The 25,760-nt window shown below is 37.5% G+C and overlaps 2 protein-coding genes across 3 annotated transcripts in view; one reads left to right on the forward strand and one right to left on the reverse strand.

Annotated features, from left to right (window-relative positions):
• Frmd7 (FERM domain containing 7) overlaps window positions 1–9,955 on the forward strand; it is a 55,864-nt gene extending 45,909 nt beyond the window's left edge. For both annotated transcript variants that reach the window (XM_060374509.1, XM_060374508.1), the window contains 4 exons: window positions 179–342; window positions 1,515–1,583; window positions 1,701–1,776; window positions 2,815–9,955. In XM_060374509.1, coding sequence (XP_060230492.1) covers window positions 179–342; window positions 1,515–1,583; window positions 1,701–1,776; window positions 2,815–3,894 — 1,389 coding nt within the window. In that variant the 3' untranslated portion in view covers window positions 3,895–9,955. The remainder of the gene's footprint in view (window positions 1–178; window positions 343–1,514; window positions 1,584–1,700; window positions 1,777–2,814) is intronic.
• On the reverse strand, window positions 9,169–23,054 carry Stk26 (serine/threonine kinase 26). The gene is given in 10 exon segments (XM_060374726.1): window positions 9,169–9,300; window positions 9,365–9,424; window positions 9,973–10,069; window positions 11,682–11,713; window positions 11,715–11,834; window positions 12,800–12,879; window positions 12,882–12,984; window positions 13,736–13,803; window positions 13,806–14,004; window positions 22,965–23,054. Coding segments are annotated over 10 exon segments (981 nt in total).
• Window positions 23,055–25,760: the final 2,706 nt, after the last annotated feature.

Genomic DNA, 25,760 nt, shown 5'->3' on the forward strand with positions numbered 1-25,760 from the left:
GGGTCATGTCTGATCTTTGGAAGGTTGCCAGTCATTCAATTTCAGTGGCTGTGGAGCGGATGGGGAGATACACAGAAAACCAGATGCTGCATGGAATACTGGACTGACAGTTTAGAAGGCAGTGAAAGCTTTGGTATTCTCACAGGACGTTATGCTTGATAGAAAATAATTTATACAGGTGTTATGCAAGGACACTTTGGAGTTCACTATGGCCAGCCGAGATGCCTGTAAGGCTTTCTGGAAGATTTGTGTGGAGTATCATGCTTTCTTCAGGCTTTCTGAAGAGCCCAAATCAAAGCCCAGAACACTACTCTGCAGCAAGGGTTCCAGTTTCCGCTACAGGTAATTATGCACAGCAGGTAGGAAAACCATGCACGTGACTTCTTTTCAATAACCTGGAAAGCAGTGGGAAGAATCTGAATTCCAGGAGCAATAAATAATTCACTTAAATATCTTGAAAGATTGTACATATTCCTTACTGTTTTTTTTTTTTTTTCTTGCACATTGTATTAAGTTCGTATTTACTAACCAAAGGGGTTGGATCAGAATCACAGTGAGGATATGCGAGGGTGTTTGAAAAACTGTATTTAACAACCTCACTGTCTTCCTTTAAGGCAGCTTATATGAAAGTCGTGGAAGGAGACTTCAACAGTCTCTATTAAAGGCGTTTAGGTAAAAGATAGTGAGAAAACACTGGAGGGGCCAAAGGATTAAAAAGATGGAGCAGTCCTGCCCTGAAGGTGTCTCAGTACAGCTCACACCTTAGAGGAACTGAAATGAGGTAGAATTAACATCTTGTTTCTATTTAAACAACTAGCCTTGAAATCCACTGGAAGAAGCTTACAAAGCTCTGATGAATAAAAAAAATAACTCTAATCAAATGTTTCTACATAAAAGATTTTTCAGACTGTGGAAACCTGTCCTTGTACGAATAGGTATTTAAAAAAAAAAAAAAAATCACACACACACACACATAGTTTTGATGGAATGTTTCCAAAGTGTTTTCTACAGTTCCTTGTCTTTTTAAACAGATCTTATTGAGCATATTTTGCTCTTTTTTAATCACCTGAGTTCTTATAAATCACCCTTCTTATCCTTTGCAGGCAGCTGAAGTGCTGCAATTGCCGTGGGGTAGAAGAGGCATGTCAGGCCTTGTACTTTGGTTAAATGGCTCAGACATTCAGAGATTTATTATTATTGTGACTTCTCTGCTGCCTTTTGTGTTTCTCCCAGCAGCCAGCTCAATTTCTTAACTGGTATAAGCCTAACTGCAGCAATCTTTTTCTGTTTAGTTAGCTGCTCTGTGTCCACCTTGGGTTGGAAATCCAAATAAATAGCCTCAGAACTAGCATATAAATAATAAGTAGGTATAGAGAGTATCAATATCATAGGGAGTCACAGTGGATGACACTCATCCAGACAGTTTAGGTTTCCAACAGAGGTGAGGTTTTCATGTGTTAGAAACATATAGGCTTATGGCGAAATTAATGACTTTTGTCTCTTCTTTATAATAGTGGAAGAACTCAAAGGCAACTTTTGGAATATGGGAAAAAGGGGAGGTTAAAGAGCCTGCCATTTGAAAGGTGCACATTTTTACTTCTCTCTTTTCATGCTGATTGGAAATTGAATTTAAAGATTTCTATGTATCCCATAATTTGCATAATGAACATTTCAATGACTTCTCTGTTTGGGGATTTCAGGAAACAGTATCCATCTCAGTATCATGAACGGCAGTGCAGGTCATCACCAGACATTCTCTCTGATGTGTCCAAACAAGTAAGCTTTCTGAAAAGCCCTACTTCTTTAGATAATTATAAGTCATCCAGTCCTCAAATGTTTCCAATAATTGATTTTGCCAGAATCACCCAGTGGTGTGTCAATGTCATTCCATGTGAGATTAGTCTCTTGGAGAAGTCTGTTGGCACAGTCATTTCTGCTAGTATAGGCCATTTACTAAACTACAGCTAATATGTACCATGTACAGTGGCAACCCTTGGGGTACCTCCAAATTGTAATCTGTACTATTAACATCTTGTAAAAAAAAAAAAAAAACATACACTAACACATGGCTTCATAGTTTTAAATTAAAAGTCTGTTATTTCACCAGTAGAAACCATAAGGCTTCAAGAAAGCTGTGTGGTGCTATTTCTTACTCGTGTAACACAATTTCAGGATCCTGTTGTGCTCCTGGAACTGTAAGATGATGGTCTCATTTGAGACTTCATTGAGAAAAATTGTTGATCACTTTTCTTTGGCCGTCTCTACAAAAGTGAATTGCAGGTGTCATAAACTCCCATGCAACTCACAGATGATTTTTATTCAAAAGGCATGAGAGGTAAACCAATAAAAGGGACCATCTAGATTATGAATCTCTGAGGCCATTAACAGCTCTCCTTTACACCTTTTTTTTTTAATGGAAAATAGGGAGGAGGCTGGAGTAGGAACATTAGACTGTGGTGCCTAAGGTCCATACAGCAAGTCAGAGGCAGACAGAGGCACGATTCCTACTTCATTGATATAGCTACCAAACTGAACTGCTTGAAAAAAAAAATGGTACCTGAAGGACACATAAAATGTGGAGTCTAGAATTGGAATGTCACCGAGAGTGAAGAATGCTGCATGTACTTTCTAACATACAACTTGGTATATAAGTCATTACCTTTCCGATACATACGTTTATCAGCTGTGGAATAAATCATGCATTTAAATGACTTTCTGAAATCAGCCTGTAATAGTACATTAACTTTAACATCCTCCCCAAGTTCAGCTAAATAGCTTTCTTTTAAGTGACATCAGTGTGCCTTCTTTTTCAAGGTGGAAGATCTGAGACTTTCGTATGGCAGCGGATACTACCGAAATGTGAATGGAATCCATGTATCTGAGCCTGTGTTAGACAGTAGGAGAAGGAACTCTGCGGTTGAGGTGACATTTGCAGCAGAGCTGGAGCATTCCAAACCAGAGGCAAATCCCACATCGCTCCACCCATCCCAAAGCAGTTCCTCTTTCACCTTTATTGCAGATCCTGTCTTTAACACGGACCCTGATCCCTTAGATTTCTTTGAGGAGCGGAGTCCTCTAAGCTCTTTCCAAGCAAACTCTAAGTTGGTGGACAATCATGTAAGCACATCTCCTGGTTTTACAAGCAAAGTGAGTCCAGCAAGGCAGCTAATATACACTGATGTGCCCTACATTCCTTGTACTAGTCAACAGGTTGATATTATGCCTCCCCAAGTCTTTTTTTATGTAGACAAGCCACCCCAGGTACCCAGGTGGTCTCCAGTCATGGGAGAGGAAAGTATGAGATCAGACAGCTATGTAGATCCCAGTGAAATAAAGCCAGCCAAAAGGAGCCCAAGGAATATGAGGATAAAAAGCTTACAGCAAGACCTTCAAGAACTCCAAGAAGCTATAGCTAGAACTAGTGGTAGGAGCAGTATCAGTGGAGACCTAGAGGAGGAAGACCCACATTTAGAGGATGCATTTGCTTATAACCCCCAAGAGCTCACTCCTAAACGATCTCAGAGCCATTCAGACATGAAAACTATCCGTTTTCCTTTCGGGTCAGAATTTAGACCTTTAGGGCCTTGTCCTGCTCTGACTCGTAAAACAGATCTGTTTACATGTACATTTGGAGAGCAGGAGTTCTCAACAGTTTTAATGGATCAGAATTCAGCAGAAAGGTATGTAGCTGGTGATTCCAGTGATTCGGAATCAGAGATTCTTAAACCAGACTACTACTCTTTGTATGGCAAAGGGACAAAGTCACCTAGAGCCCGCATCCGCTTGTCTTCTGGTAGTCTACAGCTCGATGAAGAGGAGGAAGACATATCCTTCACCACAGCAGGTGCTGATGATAGGACTTTGCTAAAGCCATGCAATTACTTCTTAGCTTAAAAGCATGACCTCTGAATGGTCCTGGTCCAGTTCCATGTTACCACCGTAGGTTAGATGTAAGAACCTTTAACTCACCTTTTCCTTCGTCATCTTAATTGACTGGAGTAGGAACATTATTGTATGATATATCAAGCCACTGTAACATTCCACGAGCTCCATTCTTTTATTTCCTCTGAACAGACTCTGGAACAGGCCTTCTCCTCCCTAGCACTATGGTGGTGTGATAGAAGTGTGTGTCATACCATTCTACATTTCCCTGAGCAAACATTATAAATGAAGAGAAATTCTTCAATGCTGAAGAATAACGATGATATGTGTTGCTGAATGGGACTGGCTTCTCATACCACTTTGTGATTTAGTAATCAATGACTATGTTAGTTATTTTTGTGCTTAGATAACACTAAACAATGGTTTCTCTCTTCATGACTTGTTTGGGACCCAGTGACCAGTCTTGTTATACACTAAGAAATGTCCATTTTTATAACATATACATAGGTGAGTAGAATAAATGCTCACAATAGAAAATGTTTAGAATTAATAGAGGATCTAACAGAATTCTCAATGCAGGAAATCATGGATTAGATCTATTTCTCAAGATAGATGTGCGCCTGATGGGGATATTGTGGTATTTGACTTTTAATTTCTTTTTTCTTAAGTACTTATTATATAAGGTGGGATCAATGTTAACAGGCAAATTCGTTCATTAATTTCCCTACCAGAATTTATTTTTTCCATATCTTTGTAGCATGCATGTAGGCAAGGAAATGAGATGTTATTGTAATAAAGATTAATGGAAAATCAACTCAAACAGAAGTTATTAGTACGTACTTTTTATTGTAATAAAATTCAGAAGTAGTTGGCTCTGGCCTATATCTAAGAGGACAGTTAGAGACTGGAAAAAAGACATCATTAAGGAAGAAAAATGTCTGGTCAGCGATGGAGAAGTGGAAATGATGGGTAGCTGAGATGAAAAGTGACAGCCTAGACAGCATAGACAGGCTCTAACAGTGAATCAAAATTCTATGGTATGGTTGTTTTGATTTTCTCAAGGAGCTGAGGCTGGGCTCCAACTCATGATTTCCTTGCCTCAGGCTTCTTTGTGCTGGGTTGATGTACCACAGTGTTAAGCTCAATTTGATTGCTTTGACAAATGTTATATGTATGAATATTTAACCGAATGTATGTATAGATGCCTTGTGTGTGGCAGCTGCCTGCAGAGGCTAGAAGATTGGGTGGGATCCCCTGTGATGGAAATTAGAGAGAGTTGTGAACTGCCATGTTGGCACTGAGAACCTAACCTAGGTCCTCTGTTGACATGGCCAGTGGTCATAAGCAGTGAGTAATTTCTCCAGCTCTCAAAATTGTGTTCTTGACCCATTCAATATTTGTTGATCAATACTCCAGGAAGGCTTTTGAAGAACTCTGTTGGTTATCTTAAGTCCAATAAATTTTCAAGACCATGCTAAGTATAAACATCAAAGAAATGAATTGATTATATAAAGAAGCCATTTTATATGTGATTTGTTAAGAAAATGTATATAATACATTTTTATTCTCTATATAAGTTAAAAAAAAACTTTTAATGTACTTCATTCCACTCTTTTTTTTTCTATTCCTGAACACAAATTCACTAAGTCACAGGTATAGTTATTTAAAACTAAGAATATACTGAAGCTTGACTACTAATACACAATTTCTATAGATTCTTATTTATTGAAAAAAAAATACCTGTAATCTTTTCCCTAGGAGAAACTCAAAATCTTATTTATTTGTTATATGCTACATCTCATCTCATCTTCATTTCTGAAAACTTTTGCTAATTGTGTATTTTCCTTGAAAACTATACAGTTCAAATCTGTGTGTGATCATTTATTAGAATAGTAATAAGGAAAATAGTTGAATTGGCTACCTGCAGACAGTTTTAAAAGAACTATTAACAATTTTCTTAAGGTAAGAGGAAGAAATCAGGATATATGTGTTCACCTATAGAGTCAATTCTTACTGTTAGTTTCGATGCAAACCTTGATTATGTTCCAATAATAAAAGGGAAAAAAGGAAATAATTTAAACAATTAGAATAACGTATCAGACCCACCCTCAAGAAAACAATCATAAGATTTAAGTATCTATTTTTAAAATCCCCCAAACACTCAGAAATAATCTACAGGACTAAAGCGATAATGAATAAGCAATACAAGTTGTACTTGGAATGCAATTGGGTTGTAAGGTTTTACATAATCCAGTTAAAAACCTGTTGATTTATTTCTACAAAAATATGAATGTAATCCATGGTTCAAGTCACACAATTATTTGTAGAGCACTATAGAGAACAAAATGTAATTGAGTTTCAACTACAAAGCAGATGAAAAATCTAAATAAATCATTAATTCAAAATACAATCAACTGAAAGCAAGTATAGGCACCAATGAAAAGAATTTTCTTGGCATATGACATTTCACAGTCTCTTTTAAAAGAATGAATGTAATGGTCATTTTAACTAAAATTGTATTGTTTACTTGTACCTCTTTCTTTTAATGCTTGCCAGTTATTCAGATATTTTTAAAAATGTTTTGTACAAAAATAAAATGTGCAGATAAAACATTAAAATCTTAACTGTTGAAATTAATCAGTAACAACAACTCTAAAACTACAAAACTATAGCATCAGTTAAACACTTAGGCAAGCATAGTATATATGCCGAGCTAAGAAAAGGGATATTACCCACTTAACAGCACCATAAATAGAACTGAAAATTATCGGTACAGTCTACCTTAATTTTGTCTGAGGAGAAATGATCCTGCCATGTGGTATTTTCATATAAGCTGGACAATGTTAATTTAAATATCCTTTCAAAACACTAGGCTTATGTATGGATAAGTATAAAGAAAAATGTATAGTATCTATGAAAATGCATTGCCACGACAAAAGATGTTGGGTGTGAAGTTATATTCATAACTATTAATCACAAGGCAAAAGGTTGTTAAAAGTTTTCTAAATCCAAGCATGTAATATGTAATTTGAGCTGAAGATTTAAAGATTAAAGTCAAACTAACTACTCTATTCTAACCAAACTTCCATCATTGTCTAAAGGAGATTACTTTAAATGTCTAACCATGTTAAATGGGGTTCATTGCTTCTTCCATCCAAAAGAGAAGATAAATCCACAAAGATGTTGCCTGCTACGTATTGCCTAGAAATGCTTCAAAGACAAGGTTCTCTAATGTGATGAACATAGAGCTGCCTGCAATTCAGAACAAACTGCTAGGAAAGTCAATACCTTCTTAGGTGTTTTTCCCAAAAGCTTTTAAGAAAGTATTACTTATTTCTTTTAAGAAGGTATTACTTATTTCTACCTCACTACAAATAGTTACTTTTTAGATTATAATTGTGTAAAAAAGAAGAATGCTTTTTGAGGCTTGATGATTTACAAACAATCAATAATTAGGATGACTTTGAAAGACCTGTAGGTGTATGAGTGTACAATTAACTAAAAGTTCCAAACCAAACAGTATTCTTTTCAATAACAAAAAAATAATGGTACTTAAAAAAAACTGTAGCTCAACATTTATTATAATACAAGCAAAACTATAGTATTAAAATTATTCCTTATAAAATAATCTCTTCAAAATACAAAATGATCGCTACCATCACAAAATAGTTGAATAGCTTCTTCGAAATCTCCAATGTTATGAAGATCCAAAAGGCACAGGGAACTCAAGAGTTAAATATTATTAAGGTTGACATAGCTTTGGTGGGTTTCTCTGGGTCCATATGAAACAGAAGCTGACAATAACGACAACAAATATCTTAGGAGGATCCATTTGCAGAACACCTATAAAATTAAGAAAAGTATAAATCAATGTATAATTATACAAGTCATCTATCTCTCACTCATGGACTCTACAATGAATGAAGGAGACAAATTATTTCCATTGAATCTTGCTTAGATGGTTGTTAAAAGATGCAAAAGAAAGGTCAAAAATTCATCTGCATCTGATTTCACAACTTGCAATGGATTTGTTTGTAAATAGGAAAAGAGAAGGGAAATTTCCATTAAAACCAGGTGGTTTTAAAAATGGTTTAGCTCCAGAGTCCCAAGTAGGCTCTGTTGGATGGAAAGATAATTAAGAGGGATTTTATAGGCCACATATTTGGTTTCACGTTGAGCTCAGTTGGCCAAGAAAATCTAAACATGGGACAAGAAGAGATATAATGGGTTTAAAGTTAAAATCTATACAATCTGTTTGAACTCACTTAAGCTAATGAATATGTATACATACTTACAAATATCTTGTTTTAAAAAATTCAAATCAAAATTTGATTTTTCTGAACAAAAATAAAACTAATGGGAAACAAGGGAAAAACTAAATGCAAACAAAAGGATCTATTACTGTCTAGACCATTTTCCCTATATCTTTTAATCAACATTTCATAAGGGTTTGAATGTAGAAATTTTGTTACTGGAAATGATCAGAATAGTGGTGTTTCTGTAAATGCTAAAAGTACTGTCAAGAATGGAAACATGTAGTCTTACATGTGCCTATATAAGAACACATTCAATGATCCTTTGTCTCTTTTTCATCCTAACAGAGAAAGACAAGGCAAAACACAGCCTGTTTGGCTCAGTAGAAAACTACCTTCCATGTCTTAATGTAATTGTTCCAAAAGCTCATGCTGGATTCAAGAAGTGGCTCAGAGAGTAATGTGCTCGAAGTGCAAGTGCAAGGGCGCCTGAATTCAGATACCTAACACCAATGTTCTGGTCAAGCGTGACTGAGTCCACAATACTTGTGCATTGGAGGGTAGAGAAGAGTATTTCAGGGGGATCACTGGACAGCTTGACTAGCTGAAAGGGTAGGATCCAGGTTCTTTTTTGAGAACCCGACTCAAAAAAGAAGGTAGAGAGTAAAAGGGGAACAAAGCTAATGTTAATGTCTTTCCTATGCAGGCTCATGTGCAAAATAACTCACCCATATACCCATGCGCATACACATATATACCAGACACACACACACACACACACACACACATTTTCTCTGTTTCTCTGTCTCTGTCTCTGTCTCTCTCTCTCTCTCAAAGGTGATGTTTTAGATGAGCAAGAAAAAAAATCCATTTTTAAGCATACTCAACTATCAAAAAGTGAAATTGCAGGAAAATTATAGTAAATGACTATATCAAAGTAACTATGTTACATTATAAATTAATATCTAAAATGTCAATACAATTTTTAAAATGGCAGTTCAAACTTATTTTTGAAAATTTTCAATTAATTTCTTCACCATTTTATCTGCGATGCCAGGACAGGCAGCTTCAACCACAGCAATACTTTTCTCAAGTTCTTCTTCAATTGTCTGGTTTCAGCTTGCATTGTTCTTATCCTGTTATTTAAGCTGAAAAAGAATGATGGCTATAACATTTAAAATACCCTGCCATTTGAGAAAGATAGTGGATACTAAATAATCCACACCTACTTCAGCAAATGCAGGTGTGATTATCATAGACAAAGAGCTCAAGGTTTGCACAAGATCTTGCTCCTTTGAAGAAATAATACAGATTAGACACACATAATTAAAATAATCATTCATTGCTTTTCTTAGTTATTTGATAACAAATGTGAATCAATTTGAATTTCCCCTTAAAAAGACTGAAGATAAGGTCAGTCCCTATGTTTTTTCCTGTCACAAATTCTCATCTATCAGTGGAAGTGTTGCAATGGCTAGGATTACAATAGATGTATGATTCCCTGGCTTTACATCTCTCTAAAGGGAGGGAATTTTAAAAATAATAGTGGCCATTTATGTATAAAATAGTGACTTTTATGGCTTAACGATGTCACAATTAGTAATAATTGATACACACTGTACATATAGTGAGGCAGACAGGTGGGCAGGAAAATTAAATTCTCATAGTTTTGCATGTTACAATAGCATCACACTAGTTTTGAAAAGGCTGTCAGGAAGCCATGATCAGATAAGAAAAAAAAATATATTATAATGACATGTATATGAAGATGATAGGATGAAAACTATTACTTTGTAAAATAAATAAATAAATAAATAAAGTACTTAGCTCCATATACATACTTCCCATTCTTTAGTTTCTTTGGATCAGACTTCCTTCACACAGTGGTGAAACTCCATTCAAGGTGAGTATTACCATTCCTGCTGGTGGATTCCCTAAAGAAATGCCAAAGATGCTAAATGACTCAGAAAGGCAAAAATACCAAATCAGTACAAGAAGACTGAAGAACTCACTGTGCCAGTGGTTACAAATTCACTGTACAACAGAGCATCTGGTCTCAGTTCCAGTGAATATGCTATTTTATTCAAGAACAGAAGCATTTCTCAGCTCTAAGTGTTCAGAAAAATCCTATGTGGATAGCCATATTTGTCAATACTGCCATTTCCCCTTGCCTGAATCACCATCTATAGTAGTGTGCCTTGTGTGTTTTAAAATTCCATCAAGAACTTTTCATGGGCAGTTAAGATTAACAAGCCATAGACTGTACACAAAGTATTGTGATATATTTTATTCATTTCAAGTATTGAGCAATTTCTCATATATGCAGGTGCCTAAGACTATTGTGTGAAAAAATAGACTGCTGCCTTGGTAGAGGTCTAAATCCCGGTGCAACCCTTGGAATCTCCTACTGAAATTAAGATAAGCACACAGAAACAGAACTAGTAACATAAATACTGCCATTTCTTTTAAAGACAAACTATTCCACAGGGTAAAGAAGTAGGTTTAGCAATTCAAGGTTCAGTCTGATCATAGTTTGGGCTATGGCCAGGAAGTAGGAAAAATCATGAGATCAGTTCTCCAAAGGGTCTTGCAGGTTGCCATCACAATATGCAAAAACAGAGCTCCTTATTGCTTCTTGTAGACTAGTAGAACACTACTGATCAAATCGTATTCCAAATTTTTGTAATATACTCAAGTATCCACTAGGGGTTAGACCAAGACCAAAAATCACTCAAAAGGGCAAACAGGATAGATACCAGAAGTGGGAGAAGATAAGGAACAGAACAAAAGCCTTCCACAGGGGGCCTCTGAAAGACTTTACCCATCAGGGTACGGAAGGAGATACTGAAACTCATAGCCAAAATTTGGGCAGAGTGCAGGAAACCTTATGGAAGAAGAGGGAGATAGAAAGACCTGTAGGGGACAGGAGCTCCACAAGGAGACCAACAGAGCCAAAAATCCTGGGCCCAGGGGTTCCTGCAGAGACTTACACTCCAACGAAGGGCCATGCATAGAAATGACCTAGACCCCCTACTCAGTTTCCCAAATGGGTTCCCTAAAAAGGGGTACAGGGGCTCTCTCTGACATGAACTCAGTGGCTGGATCTTTGATCACCTCCACCTAGGGGCTGCAGCATTTCCAGGCAACATAGGAAGATGATGCAGCCAGCCCTGATGAGACCTGATAGGCTAGGGTCAGATAAAAACGGAGAAGGTCCTCCCCTATCAGTGGACTAGGGAAGGGACATAGGGGAAGAAAAGGGAGGGACAGTGGGTCTGGGAGGAGATGGAGGGACCTATAGCCAGGATACAAAGTGGATATATTGAAATATGTGTGTGTGTGTGTAGCAGAGCTTTCCTCTTCCAAAGTCTGTTTCCAAATCCATTGTGCTCCACAGACTATAAGCGAACTTCACAGTGGCAAAATGAGCCCTCAAAGAGTGGCTTACAGCTTAGTCTAAAGCAAACATACTACGTTATTGTAAAAAGGCAGAGTATACGAAAATGGACTGCCTAGGGGAAAAAAACTGCAGTGATGTGTATATACGAATCAGAGCCTTCAGAATCAGATTCATCATCAGGATTGTTCTTCTGCCTTCCATCTCTTAAATCAATCGATCAGTTCAGTCAGATAAGAAGTCTCTTTTGATTTTTTTTTTACAGTGAACTTGTATTTCAAAAGTTCTTTAGCTATAGGACACTAAGGCACAAACACAGAAAAAAAAATGAAGGATGCACTTTTGAGGATCTTTGGGATTAAGATAGTTGGTAAAACGCCACTTGAATTATTAAACTGGTATCTATAAAAATCATGTCTATATACATGAGAACAAATAAAATGAAAGAGAAAAACAGACAATTCAATATTTTTTATAAAGTGGCTCAAGGTAGCCACAGTTTAGAACCCTAATTTCTTAGAACACAGTAGACAGAAGCTAGGCTACATACCAGCATAACAGTAGGCAAAGCCTTCTCAGAAAAAGTAGGACTTAGAGAGTAAGCATCTAAAACTGTCAAAACAACAATTGTAGATACTTTTATTACATTGACTGTAATTTTTAAAAATTCATGTAAATGATCAGAATTCCTGTGATTTTGCTATCATCTGCACATCCTATATATCCCTAATTTTGTCATTATCTGCCCGCATGTTAGTATATATTTTTCTGTCAAACATTAATTCTTATTGTATATGAGTGCAAACATCAAGTGCTGTTGAAAGTATGTTCCTTACAGTATTTCATTAATAGTTTACTGTTGACATAAAAACAGTTATATCAATCTTAACAGAGCCATGCATTTCTAGTCAACAGTAGTGAAAAGCAACTGTAATATAATAAGTCAATTCCATTACTAATAGGTACATGTGTACTTTCATAAGTAAGTAATAAAAATGAATTATTGTCCCAAGTTTTCTCCGTGAAATAGCAAATGATCAAGTAGCTGGGAACTAAAAAGATAATGTAGAGGAGGAAAAAAAAAAGATCAAAGATCTGACTAGAATAGAGTGGAATTAACAATACAGAAAAAAGAAGAAACAGCTTCTTGGATGGATTGCAGATGTTTTTCACATGAACTATAGTCTCCACCAAGGAAAAGGCACCTTTATTAGAAGTAGTTAGAAAAATAGAAAACCAATAGTAGTAAATAACAATTTATTCTCACAAATGATGGATCATTATTCAGGCAAGTATCAAAAAACCCCTTGAAAGACTTAGTAAAATCCCCAACAGGAGTTGGGGGTTGTTTTTTGAAATAAGAAACAGAACTCTCATTGGATGCTTGTCAAAATTTGAAGGCTCTCCCTTGGCGATTTCAATAGCAGTAATTCACAAATACCAAATGTCAGCCTAAAAAGGAGATAAAAACAAAATCTGTTCATCACATTGAAATACCATTCTAGGATGATGATCCCCAAACCCTGTATTAATATAGCTCAAGAAATGTGGTGAATTATAATAATTTTGATTAATGGAACTCATGAATTAAAAATTGAAATCTCATACTTTGTAACAGGCACAACACTACTTGAGTGGTAAATAAACCAGATGAAAGGACAGGAAAATGAGTGACAAAATATCATATGGAAAAACAAAAAAAGCAGAATAAGAGAATAATGACCAAAGGAGTTGAAGGAGCTATCTGTTCATGCAGGATGGCTGGGAGAGACATGTGTGTGCAGGGGATGCTTTTCCAGATAATTCATGGAGAGCAAGGCTAGTCTAGACACAGGGGAAAGCAAGAGCAAAGTCCTAAGGTCAAAACGTACTTGTGTTTGAGGGACAATGAGGCCATGATGGCTGAAGCAAAGAGAGTAGAGATGAGAGTGGTAGAAGATAAGGGTGAGTAGATAGACAGACAATGGCTGGATCATATGGATCTTTATGTGTCACTGTAAGGACTCTAGATTTGATTCCAAGAGGGATGAAAAGCCATTGAAATAAATAGGGTTCAAATGTTACCAACACTAATGGGATTTATCATTAATAAAATACAGCATAATTCTTCTATTTTAGGAGCACTTGTAAAGAAAGGAAAAAGTAAAAAGCTTATTGATGAGGCTATATCCAATTAATTCCATCAATATAGAGAATACTTTACTTTAGAGTCATAAGATAACTATTTAATAACTCCAGGAGCCATCCAAAATGGAGCTCCTACAAAGGTCTTTTAGTTTGTGTATCTGTCAGCTGGCCAGCAACTCCTAAGTCAGCCAGTTTGACATCACCTTGTTCTGAAAGCAAGACATTGGTGACTAGGGGGCAAAAACAAACAAACAAAACAAAACAAAAACCCCAAAATAACAACAACAAAAACCAAAGTGAATTATCTTCTCCATATATATCTGTTTTTCTCAGGTTTCTATTTGACTTTTTTTTTTTTTTTTGGTTGGGGGGTGCTCATCATTTTGAGTTTATTACAGAATTTATAAGTATGTTAAACTTTTAAAAAGTTTTATTGTTACATTTTTCACTTTGTATCCCAGCTGTAGCCCTCTCCCTCATCTCCTCCTAATCCCACCCCTACTCCCTTTTCTCCTGCCATGCCTCTCCCCCAGTCCACTGATAGAGGAGGTCCTCCTCCCTTTCCCTCTGACTCCAGTCTATCAGGTATCATCAGGACTGGCTGCATTGTCTTCCTCTATGGCCTGCTAAGGCTGGCCCCTATTCAGGGAGAGAAGATCAAAGAGTCAGCCACTGAGTTCATGTCAGAGAAAGCCCCTGTTCCCATTACTATGGAACCCACTTAGAGACTAGGCTGCCATGGGCTACATCTGTGCAGGGGTTCTAGGTTATCTCCATGAATGGTCCTTGGTTGGAGTGTCAGTCTCAGAAAAAACCTAAAAGGGAAAAAGATAGCAAGAGAGTCAAGTTATGTAGCTGCACAGGTTTGAAATGATTAATTTGGAGGCTGAGGATATAGCTCTCAGCTGGTAGAGTTAGTCTTAACATGAGCAAATCTCTGAGTTAGATCAGCACTCATAAACTGGGTGTGGAGTCACAGGCCTGTAATTCTAGCACCTGGGAGATGGATGCAGGAGGGCCAGAAGTTTAAATTCATCTCTGGTTACATAGACAGTCAGTTTGAGAATACCCTGAGCTACAAGAGAGCCTGGGCTTTGTGAGATATTGTCTAAAAACAAGCCATCCATGTACACACAAATAAGATGTATCGTGAATGATCATATAAGCATTTTTACCTAGATACTAGCATCAATTCTGAGAGTTCTAAAATTTACATTCAAGATTTTAACAAATATGTGTAAATGATAATAGAACTGCTGTCACATGGGGAAAAGAACCTGCTACTTAAAGGAGTAAAACTCTCTAGGGGAACGACGGGGACTAACAGGAAGACTAAAAAGCAAGAGAGTTAGTGGCAATAGAAGGAATACACTGAATGTTAAATATATATATGTATGGCAGTATTCTTATGTCATACAATACTAAGTACAATGACTACATAAAATGAGAATGCAAAAATAAGAATGCAAAAACAAGAAGAAATCAGCTATGGGAATTCTGCATTTGCTTATAAACACTCACTACATATTAACACTGAACTGTTTTCTTTTTTTTAATCAGACACTACTAAATTCAGCCACGAATATAATAAATAAACTATTCAGACTCTCGTTGTAAAAATTCAAATTATGAAGCAATAATATTTTTTAAATAAATGTAACACATTTCCCTTTCTTTTCCCAAACCTGTACCAAAGCCAATCATTCCAACTGGAGGACAAAGAAAGCAATCATTAGGTTTCAGGAGAACTCGTAATGAAATACCCAAAACTCTCTCTTTAAAATAAATGCTCATTTTAAAATTCTGGTACCTCATAAAGCACAAACAGTGGACTGTATAATATTATTACAGGAAAGGGTGGGAAGCAGAAGTCAGAGTCAAGGTAGTGTTCTGTTTGCTGGAAGGAGGGGAGGGTGGTACAAATCAAACATTGCCTATTCTGCCTCACACTAGGAGGGATTCACAGCTCTTTGGCACCTTGTGCATTTCATCTTTTGATGAATGCCATATTTATACAGAATAAAGGGCACTTTCATGTCAAATTTTAACAGCTTAAAATAGAACTGGTACTTTGGTTTCACCATTCGCTATTAAGAATGGTATGGGTATACCACGCACTCCAGGGATTTCTGTAATTCAATAGATCCCCCTCTTAGGTAACATTATCTGTTGACTTTCAAATATATCAACTTCCACCTCATTTTTTTTTAAATTAAAAGGTGAGTAATTAATGTGATTCTAAAGGTGAAAATTTTTAGTGATGGCTGGCAAAGAAACTCTGTGGAATTACCAAATAATTCTGAGTTAACACTGTAATTTAGTACATGATCATAAAACATTGGCAGGGCCAGAAGCACATGCTTGCTTATGTAAGAAATTGGACAAGGACAATTGAAGTGTACTCACAATCTTTTTGAAGGGTTTCTATGTGCGAAATTGATAGCTCAATTCATTGTCTTATATAGAACATTTAAAACATTTCAGTAAGAACAATGAGAGTCTTACAAATTCATTAACATATCTGATATGTTTTAGGATTAGTTGAGAATTCAAAGTACAATTCCAGCTGTCAGCTTAAAGGTGATGGAAGGGAAGATTTTGTGGTGGGGGAAATAGATAGGGGATGGTGGGTGCAGCTGGACTTTTTCTGGACCATTACCATACCAAAAATGGTCTCAAATCTTACCGTACACACGCTGCCTAGTGTGTGCTGTCAGGCACAAGAAGAGAACAAAGCATACTGGAAACAGAAGGAATGGCACAAAGACAGGATAGAAGAGGGAACTGTGATTTGTTTGTTTTGCATAGTTTTGCTTTCTAAAATTTCAAGGACAACCTTGGGAGAGATCACTTCAAGGTCTTGGACTACATTCCTTGGAAGGCATGACTGAATCTTCCCTACAGTGTTCTAAGCCTCTGCCCCGGGGCAACATAGCTGCCTTGTATAATCTGCCTAAATTTGAAAGTAAGGATATGCAAAAGAGGGACAATTGCTCTTTTAAAGACCCTGCACTTGTAGGTTTATGCATTTGCCCCTACACTCCTTTCACTTTCCACCAGTTCTTAAAGCAGCAGGCTGCGGTAGGCCTTCTTTTATAACTAGCATATTGTTCCCAACTTCTGTCTACAGTCGGTGTTCATGCTTTATGCTATTTACCCCATCCCATATCTTTGTGCAAGACACTGTAAATGTTTTGGAAAGAAACAGTAGCTAATAAACTCGGTAAGATTGCATCTAGTATGGACAAAGTCTGTTCATCTGTGACAAATGATTCCCCAAGAATAAGACTCTTGACACTGTATAGCCCCAACACGTAATGTGACTCGTAGTCTCATTATTCAGTTAGTCAAGGGCCAATGTGAATTGAGAAACACTCTGCTCAGCATCCATCTTGTTGTTTTATTCTTTCTCTACAACAAACTCCCAAAATGACTGCATTCATCTATCTGTGGATATGCATGGGAAAGGAACAACATGTTTTCTCAGTGTCTTCTATGCTTTATATAAATCACAGTATTGTTTAAAAAAATTTTTTTTTTTAGCTAGTGAAGCAGAACTAGACATTTCTAACCCATTTTCTTCATTTAACACTTGTAGAAATTAGGCCACAGGGTGACTGACATGCTCAGTATTAGGCAGCCATTTACTAGAACTGGGATAGAGTCATGAGACTTTTAACTAATACAGTACTGACAGTATTTTAATTTATTAAATTTATATTAATTGTCACTTGTCTTATAAGGTAGATGTGGGCAGCAACATGAGATAGAGAAAAGTAAAGATGTTAGAGAACTTAGAAATAATTTAGCATAAGTTCTTTCTGCTGTAGGATCTTCAAGTTCATAGAGTCGATGTGCCTGGCTCACAGTCATATAATAAAGACTACTATAGAATGTCAGCTATGTGTCAAGCCAATGGCCAGTCTACAGAAAGTTGGCTATTATTATTTATATTGAAATCCAATATAAATAATATAAATAATTTTCAATATATACTATTTTTTCAAGGGAGGGGTCAACTTTAATACCATCACGACTTAAGAAAAACAATCTGTTTTTCTCAGAGGCAACTTCCATTTGAACATGACTTTATTTTCTTGCACACGACCAGATTTTAGCACTGTAACAGCTGCCTAGTAAAATGAGCCAGCAGATGGCTCAATGAGTAAAGGCACTTGCCACCAAGCCCAATGACCTAAGTTGAATCCCAGAACCCACACGGTAGGAGGGGAGAACATACTTTCATAACTTGTCTTGACTTTCTTATGTGCACCATGGACTGTGTACATTCTTTTTGTACCCTCATAATTAATACGTAAATGATAATTTACAAAATTAAAAACATGATAGTAATACTTTTCAATTTAACAGTCAAAATAAAAAAAACCACAGTTTCAAATGACATCTGAGGAACAATAAAACCTCTATAGTAAGCCATATCTACAGGTCAACTGGGTTAAACCTTACACCTCAGTCTTTTCTTTTTAACTTTTTAAAAAATGTTTATTTTTTAATTTTTTTATAGTTTATTCACTTTATATCCCAATTGTAACCTCCACCCTCCCTCCCTCTTCTCCTATCCCTCTTCCTTAGATCCCAGAAGGGGGAGGCCCCCTCCTCTGCCGTCTGACCTTAGCCTATCAAGTTTCATCAGGACTGCCTGTATCCTCTTCCTCTGTGGCCGGGCAAGGCCACATAACCAGGGGCAAGTGATCAAAGAGCAGGCAACAGAGTCCACATCAGAGACAGCCCCTGTTCACCTTACTAGGGAACCCACATAGACACTGAGCTGCCTATAGGCTACATCTGAGTCCGTCCTCTTTATGCATGGTCCTTGGTTGGTGTATCAGTCTCTGTAGTCCCCCCTGGGCCCAGATTTTTTTGGCTTTGTTGGTCTCCTTGTGGAGCTCCTGTCCCCTCCAGATCCTTCTACACCCCCACACTTCCATAAGACTCCCTGCACTCTACCTTAAGTTTGGCTGTGAATCTCAGTATCTGCTTCAATCCCCTGCTGAGTGGAGTCTTCCAGAGGAAATCTATTGTAGACTCCTTGTTACCTCTGTTCAACTACCTTTGGTGTCTCTTCTACCTCAGTTTTAATCACCTCAGGCTGTCAGAACTGGGCATCACAGACAGGCTGAGTTAAATAGCAAGCACTGATTTCTCAGTTCTGCCTGTTGGGGAATCAAAGCAGATGGATATCTCTGGGGACACTATTTCACCTTTCCAGATGGTCTTTCTCACTGTACCCTCACATACTAGAAGTTGAGCTAGAAAGTACTCCTGAGATCCCTTTGATAAAAACACTATTGTCATTCCCAAAGGTTCCACTCTCATGACTTAATTATCTTTCTTACTACCCTTAGGTTATTGATATGTACAGTATATTATCTTTCTGTGTTTTGTTTTTGTTTTTGTGGGATTGGGGAAAGCTGTTCGTTTGTTTTGAAACAGGGTTTCTCTGTGTAGCCTTAGCTCTCCTGGACTCACTTTGTAGACCAGGCTGGCCTCTAACTCACAGGAGTTTCCCAGCCTCTGCATACCTGAGGGCTGAGATTACAGGCATGCACCACTGTGTCTAGCTAACACCTATATTTTCAAAGACTCAAGCCTTTGGATCATGTTCACTGTTAGTGATAGTTATTTCAATGTATTTTAAAGTTTTTCATTATCATTTTATGTATAGATATTTTGTCTGCATATAAGTCTATTTACCATTTATGTGCCTGGTGCCTGTGGAGTCCAGAAGAAGGCATCAGATACCCTAGAAGTGGAATTATAGATGGTTGTAAGCTGCTATGTGGGTGTTGGGAATTGAACTTGGGTCCTCTGGGAGAGGACTTAATCAATGATTCATTAACTAGTCAGTGCACTTAACCAGTAATTCATTTTTCCAGTCCCTAAAATGTATTTTTTAACCCAAATATACTCAGTATTAAAGAAAGTATAAGAACGTCAAACTAATAGAAATGGGCACACATTTACTCTGCAGTTCAGTAGTTTTAATAAGATATTTGCATTTCTTATGTACAGTAAGACTGTCAGCAGCATGATCAAATCTGTAATGCAGTTTGTGCACACAGAGTAGAAGCTCCCCTCCCACGACTCAAAGTTAAAATTGAGCATCTTATTCTAATAAGTTAGCTCCTACAAAAGCTACTGCTTACATAATTACAGAGTTAAATAAAGTTTATGTACGTATGTTGTCTTACATAATTATTTAAAAATAACTCACAAGATCCAAGGCTGAACCTCGATCTAGGTATTCCATTATCATCCATAGTTTTGACCCCTGTAAAGACATAAAACAATTTAAGTTACATGCCTGGCCAGTAATAGCATTCTAGGAAATAAGTTAACTCTTACATAGTAACCAGTGTCCTGGTTATAAAATACAGGGTTTAACATGGTTGTTTGGGACCCAGAACATATATTGTCTTTCCATAGAAAAGTGCTGCTTAATGTTCTAAGCCTGCACCTCCTGCAAATCTATCTAAACAATACAGCTAAGTGTACACAAGTATCACTTGCCATTATTTAACTATTACTAAGTTATATATAAAATTCAGAAGATTAACAATCACTTTAAGTCATTATCTTGAATAATACTGAATGAAAAGGGTAATTATATTGAAAAATAAGGAGGCTAGTGGATACGTGTGGAAATGTTTGAATGCTTTCTGTGATTTTAGAGTTTGGGGACACTAGACATTTTGCATTTGTCCCATTTGTTTTCATACATTTTAGAACTTTTAGCAGCCATGTTAAATAGATATTTTTGTTAAATAGATATTTTAAATAGATATTAAATAGATATATTTCTGACATAATGGAATCTGGGGAGAAAAAAGACTACCCCCACCCTGAAAAAGGGGATGTGTAGTTTAATATGACCACTACAGATAAAATTAACTTCATTGTGAGCTGAACAAGAAAAAAAATGTTTATAGAGGAGATATAAAGAAATGCACTATAAAACAAAGGCATGTGCACACACTCACCCACATCATCCAGCTCTACTGGATTGATACTGGATGATGAGAAACACAGCTCAGTAGCAGAGTGCTTGCCTAGACTACACGAGGCACTGGGTTTGATCTCCAGCACCAACCACCTTCCCCCAATAAAACCTTTTATTTTTAAAATAAATCACCAACTTCCTCTTTCTTTCAGATACAGCTTGAAACACTCCATTCTCTACAGTACTTCATGAATGGCATTCGCTGAAACTTTGTGAGACCACAGAATTGAGGTGGAATGACTGGCTTACCTAGGCTGACAGCAATCATACTGTGAATGAACTGTGTTCTTTGAGCCCAATTCCAGGAAAAATATTTAGCATTTTGAAGCCTTCATTTTCTCATTAAAACAATGTCTAGGTTCTTGGTGGTAGCAGCAGGAGGGGTGAGAGGTAGGCGGTGTGCTTCCAAAGACATAACTTAACAGAAATGCACCAATAGTAGGATAGCATGAAGGGTTTCAGAGATACTACCTATAATTTTATGCAGTAACCATTTCTCTAGGGGAAAATACAGTCATTGCTGCGCTTCAACTAATGACACAAGTACTATTTTTGTCATTTAAAAGCCCCAGTGGTGGGATGTAAATTCCTAAGCTTCTGCTGCTAAGCTTCATACGCTAACATTATTTGGTAATATTCAAGAGTTCAATTTAAAATTTGCAACATTCTTTGGCTCTTTTGGTCTCCTTGTAAAGCTCCCATCCTCTCCAAGTCTTTCTATCTCTCCCTTCTTTCATAAGATTCCCTGAACTCTGGATATCAGTCTCAGCATCTGCTTTGATACCCTGTTGGGTAGAGTCTTTCAGAAGCCCTCTGTGGTAGGCTCCTGTCCTGTTCCTGTTTTCTTCTGAAGTCTATCCCATTTGCCCTTCTGAATGAGGACTGAGCATCTGCCCTAGGGTCCTCCTTATTGCTTAGCTTTTTTATGAGTATAGATTTTAGTATGTTTACCCTACATTATATGTCTAATATCCACTTATAAGTGAGTATATACCATGTGTGTCTTTCTGTTTCTGGGATACCTCACTCAGGATGATCTTTTCTAGTTCCATCCATTTGCCTCCAATTTTCATGGTTTCCTTGTTTTTAATAGTTGAGTAGTATTCCATTGTGTAAATGTACCACAATTTGTGCATCCATTCCTCAGTTGAGGGACATCTCGGTTATTTCCAGCTTCTGGCTATTACAAATAAAGCTGCTACGAACGTGGTTGAGCAAATGTCCTCATCGTATACTTGAGTATCTTTTAGATATATGCCTAGGAGTGTTATTACTGGATCTTGAGGTAGCACTATTCCTAATTATCTGAGAAATTGCCAGATTGTTTTCCAAAGTGGTTGTACAAGCTTACATTCAAACCAGCAATGGAGGAAGGTTCCCCTTACTCCATAACCTCTCCAGCATATGTTATCACTACAGTTTTTGATCTTAGCCATTCTGATGGGTGTAAGGGGCCCAGGGGGCCCTGCAGAAGCTGATACCCTAAGCAAGGACCATGCATGGAGAGGACCTAGAACCCTTGCACAGATGTAGCCTATAGACAGCTCAGTCTCCAAGTGGGTTCCCTAGTAAGGGGAGCAGGGGCTGTCTCTGGCATGAAATCAGTGGCTGGCTCTTTGATCACTTCCCCCTGGGGGGTGCAGCATTGCCAGTCCACAGAGGAAGACAATGCAGCCAGTCCTGATGAGACCTGATAGGCTAGTGATAAGACCTGATAGGCTAGTGTCAGAGGGAAGGGGCAGAGGACCTCCCCTATTATTAGATTAGGGAGGAGATAAGGGAGGGGGAGTGGGACTGGGAGGAGACAAGGGAAGGGGCCACAGCTGGGACACAAAGTGAATAAATTGTAATAAATAATAAATACATTTTAAAACTTACAACATTCTCATGGGACTGGGACTCACTTTATCATGGCAGGGAATAGACTCCCAGAGATACAAATACTCATGAGATAAAGAAGTCTTAAAAATAAAGAGTTGGACTGATTGAAACCAGCTTAGAGTTAAGAATTAGGGAAGGAATACTCAGGCAAAAATTAAGACACAAGTGATGTCTTTTTTTCTGTATATGTATCATATGCATACATACATGCCTGTTCCCATGCGTATGGGAACATATGTGTATATATGTGTATAGAGCCCTGAAGTAAATACAGAATGTTTTCAGTTTCTACCTTATATACAGAGGCAGGTTTCTTAGTCTTCTTTTTTTTTTCCACTGAACTCTGAGCTTACCATTTGGCTAGCCTGGTTGGCCAGTTTGGTCTAGGAATTCTTTGCCTCACCTTCTTGCAGGCTGAGATTACAGACAAGATGCACTTATTCAGCTTGGAGCTGGATTGTGGCGATCTGAACTCCGTTCCTGATGCTTGCATGTCACCTTCCCAACCCTGTCAGTCATTTTCTTGTTGTTGTCTCAATGTGGGATATACAAGAAAAAGCGTTTCCCCCATTCTCTTCACCCCCTCCAGAAATCCTGACATGCATTTTGTTCTACCATAGCAGTCCAATTGAACTTGGAAAGCAAAGTACTAAAAGTCTACATTAGGAAAGAAATGAATACGCACAGTAGGAGAGGAGGAAGCAGAGCTCTAGGAGTGATTCATTTAACTTGCATTTATGTGTAGCATTTATGCAGTGAGAATCTGACAACTGAGAATGTGATACATCTTTACATGCTTTTTTTTGGGGGGTTGTTTATTTGTTTCCATTTCAATTGTTATTTTTTATTAATTACAGTTTATTCACTTTGTATCACACCTATAGCTCCCTCCCTTTTCCCCTCCCATTCCCACCCTTCCTCTTCTCCCTTGCCCCTCCCACAATTCACTGATAGAGGAGGTCTCCTCCCCTTCCATCTTATCCTAGTCTATCATGTCTCATCAGCAGTGGCTGCACTGTCTTCCTCTGTGGCCTGGTAAGGCTGCACACCCTGAGGGGGAGGTAATCAAAGAGCAGGCCAATCAGTTCATGTCAGAGACAGTCCCTGTACCCATTATAAGGAACTCACTTGGATAGTGAATCTTTACATGTTTTTATGAGGAAGAAAAATTCTTATAATAACTTATAAATTCAGACTTGTTCATTTGCCACACCGCTCTCTCTACCACTCAAAGTCTGAATTTTTCCTGTGAGCCTGACATTTAAAAGAAAGTCCTTTAAAAATAGGCTTCTATTTTGCTGTTCTGTATGCATAAAAGCACCTGTTTTTTTTTTTTTTTCAAGCTAAAAAACAATGCATGACATTTTGTTTGTTCAGGTTCAAAATGGAATCTTTCCAATTGTCACCAAAATGGATGCATAGAAACTTAAAGCTGTGACTTTACAGAGCAGAATATACAGCTGAGTTTTCTCAAGTCACAACTAAGTAATGTCTACAACTGAAAATAAGGATTCCTAACAGCAAGCAAGCTATTCACTGGAACTTTGAGACAACCAAGGGACTTGGCAGGTTTTTATAACTACCTTGTTTAGATCACTCCATTTCTAGAGACAAGCTTCACAGGGGGATACTCTGAACATCCAGATTCCTGTTAAGTAGGCATGAAGCTTAGTAAAAAAGAAATACCAAGGAAGCTTATCCCACAGCTAAGCTAATAGGCTCCATGAAAATACCAATCACAAATAACCAAAACAACCAAAATCTTAACATTTGGGAGTAGGGCAGCTTCCATATTTTCTTTCTAGTAGCAGAAGATAGTGTTACAGAATGCAAATAAATGTGTTGGATTTGTTCTTCAAATAATTTAAAATGCTAAGATTGTATGTACATAGGTTTACAATTCCAAATAGCCAAGTGACTATATTCCATAACCTTAAACTTAGTACAGTTAAGGGCAGGGAATCCTTGTAGGGAAAACTTCCACTTCCTTTATAAAAGAAGCCAAGCATTTGGATGATGGTTTGAAGGAGCAAGTTTCAGTCACAGGAAACTGTCTCCAAATTTGGAACACAGGAAAAAGAACTACTTTAAAACCAGTGAGTTGTAAAGGAAAAGGTGTTGCTTCTGAGCCCAAGAACCTCAGTTTGATCCCTGAACTCTACGTGGCAGGAGAAACTGACTCCCACAAGTTGTTTTCTGTACTGCACATGGTACACACACACAAAATGCCATCACACGCCTACAAAATAAATAAACAATTGTAAACATAAGAAACTACTCAAGTTATACTACTTAGTGGAAAGAAGTTAGTCTTACCATTATAATTACTGGGTCTACTCAAGTATCAACTTTGTTATCCCTTGAGCTTTGTGAACCCCAATTATTTGCTGCTACAGCAGACACTTGGGGAAAGTGGGTAGAAATGTTACTACAAAGGTAGAATTTGCTTATTCAAAAAGTAGTTAAATTAACCATTACACACACACACACACACACACACACACACACACAAGGATTATTTGTACTGTATACAAGTTGACAAAATTGGGTCATCTATTACTACAACAGCCTATTACACTAATAACATGAGCTACAATGTATACCTGTACTAAGGCAGTTGCAAAAGGGTAAATATTGTATAATTCCATTGTATACCTTAGGACAGTGGTTGCCAAGGAATCCAGCAATAGGGAATTACTGTATATTGGCACAGAGATTCAGTTGCTAAAGCCAATCTGAAAATGAATAGTGACGATGGTTAAACAACACTGTAAAAATGGATACTGAATATATCAACTGCCCTACAGGGTAGAGTTCATGCTCACGAATAGTCAGCCAACACAAACTGGACTCCCTGGACTCCATGTTTTGTTTTTTTTTTTATATTTAAGAGAAGGATAGGGAGGTGGAAAGAGTTGGTGGAGGAGAATGTAAACTATATTAATTTCTCAAAGAATAAAAACTTTATTGAAAATGACAGGGACTGTCTCTGACATGAACTGATTGGCCTGCTCTTTGATCACCTCCCCCCTGAGGGGGGAGCAGCCTTACCAGGCCACAGAAGACGACAATGCAGCCACTCCTGATGAGACCTGATAGACTAGGGTCAGAGGGAAGGGGAGGAGGATCTCCCCTAACAGTGGACTGGGAGAGGGACAAGGGTGAGGAAGAGGAAGAGTGCGATTGGGAGGGGAGTAAA

The sequence above is a fragment of the Meriones unguiculatus genome, chromosome X, assembly GCF_030254825.1.
Source record: "Meriones unguiculatus strain TT.TT164.6M chromosome X, Bangor_MerUng_6.1, whole genome shotgun sequence".
NCBI classification, from domain to species: Eukaryota; Metazoa; Chordata; class Mammalia; order Rodentia; family Muridae; genus Meriones; species Meriones unguiculatus.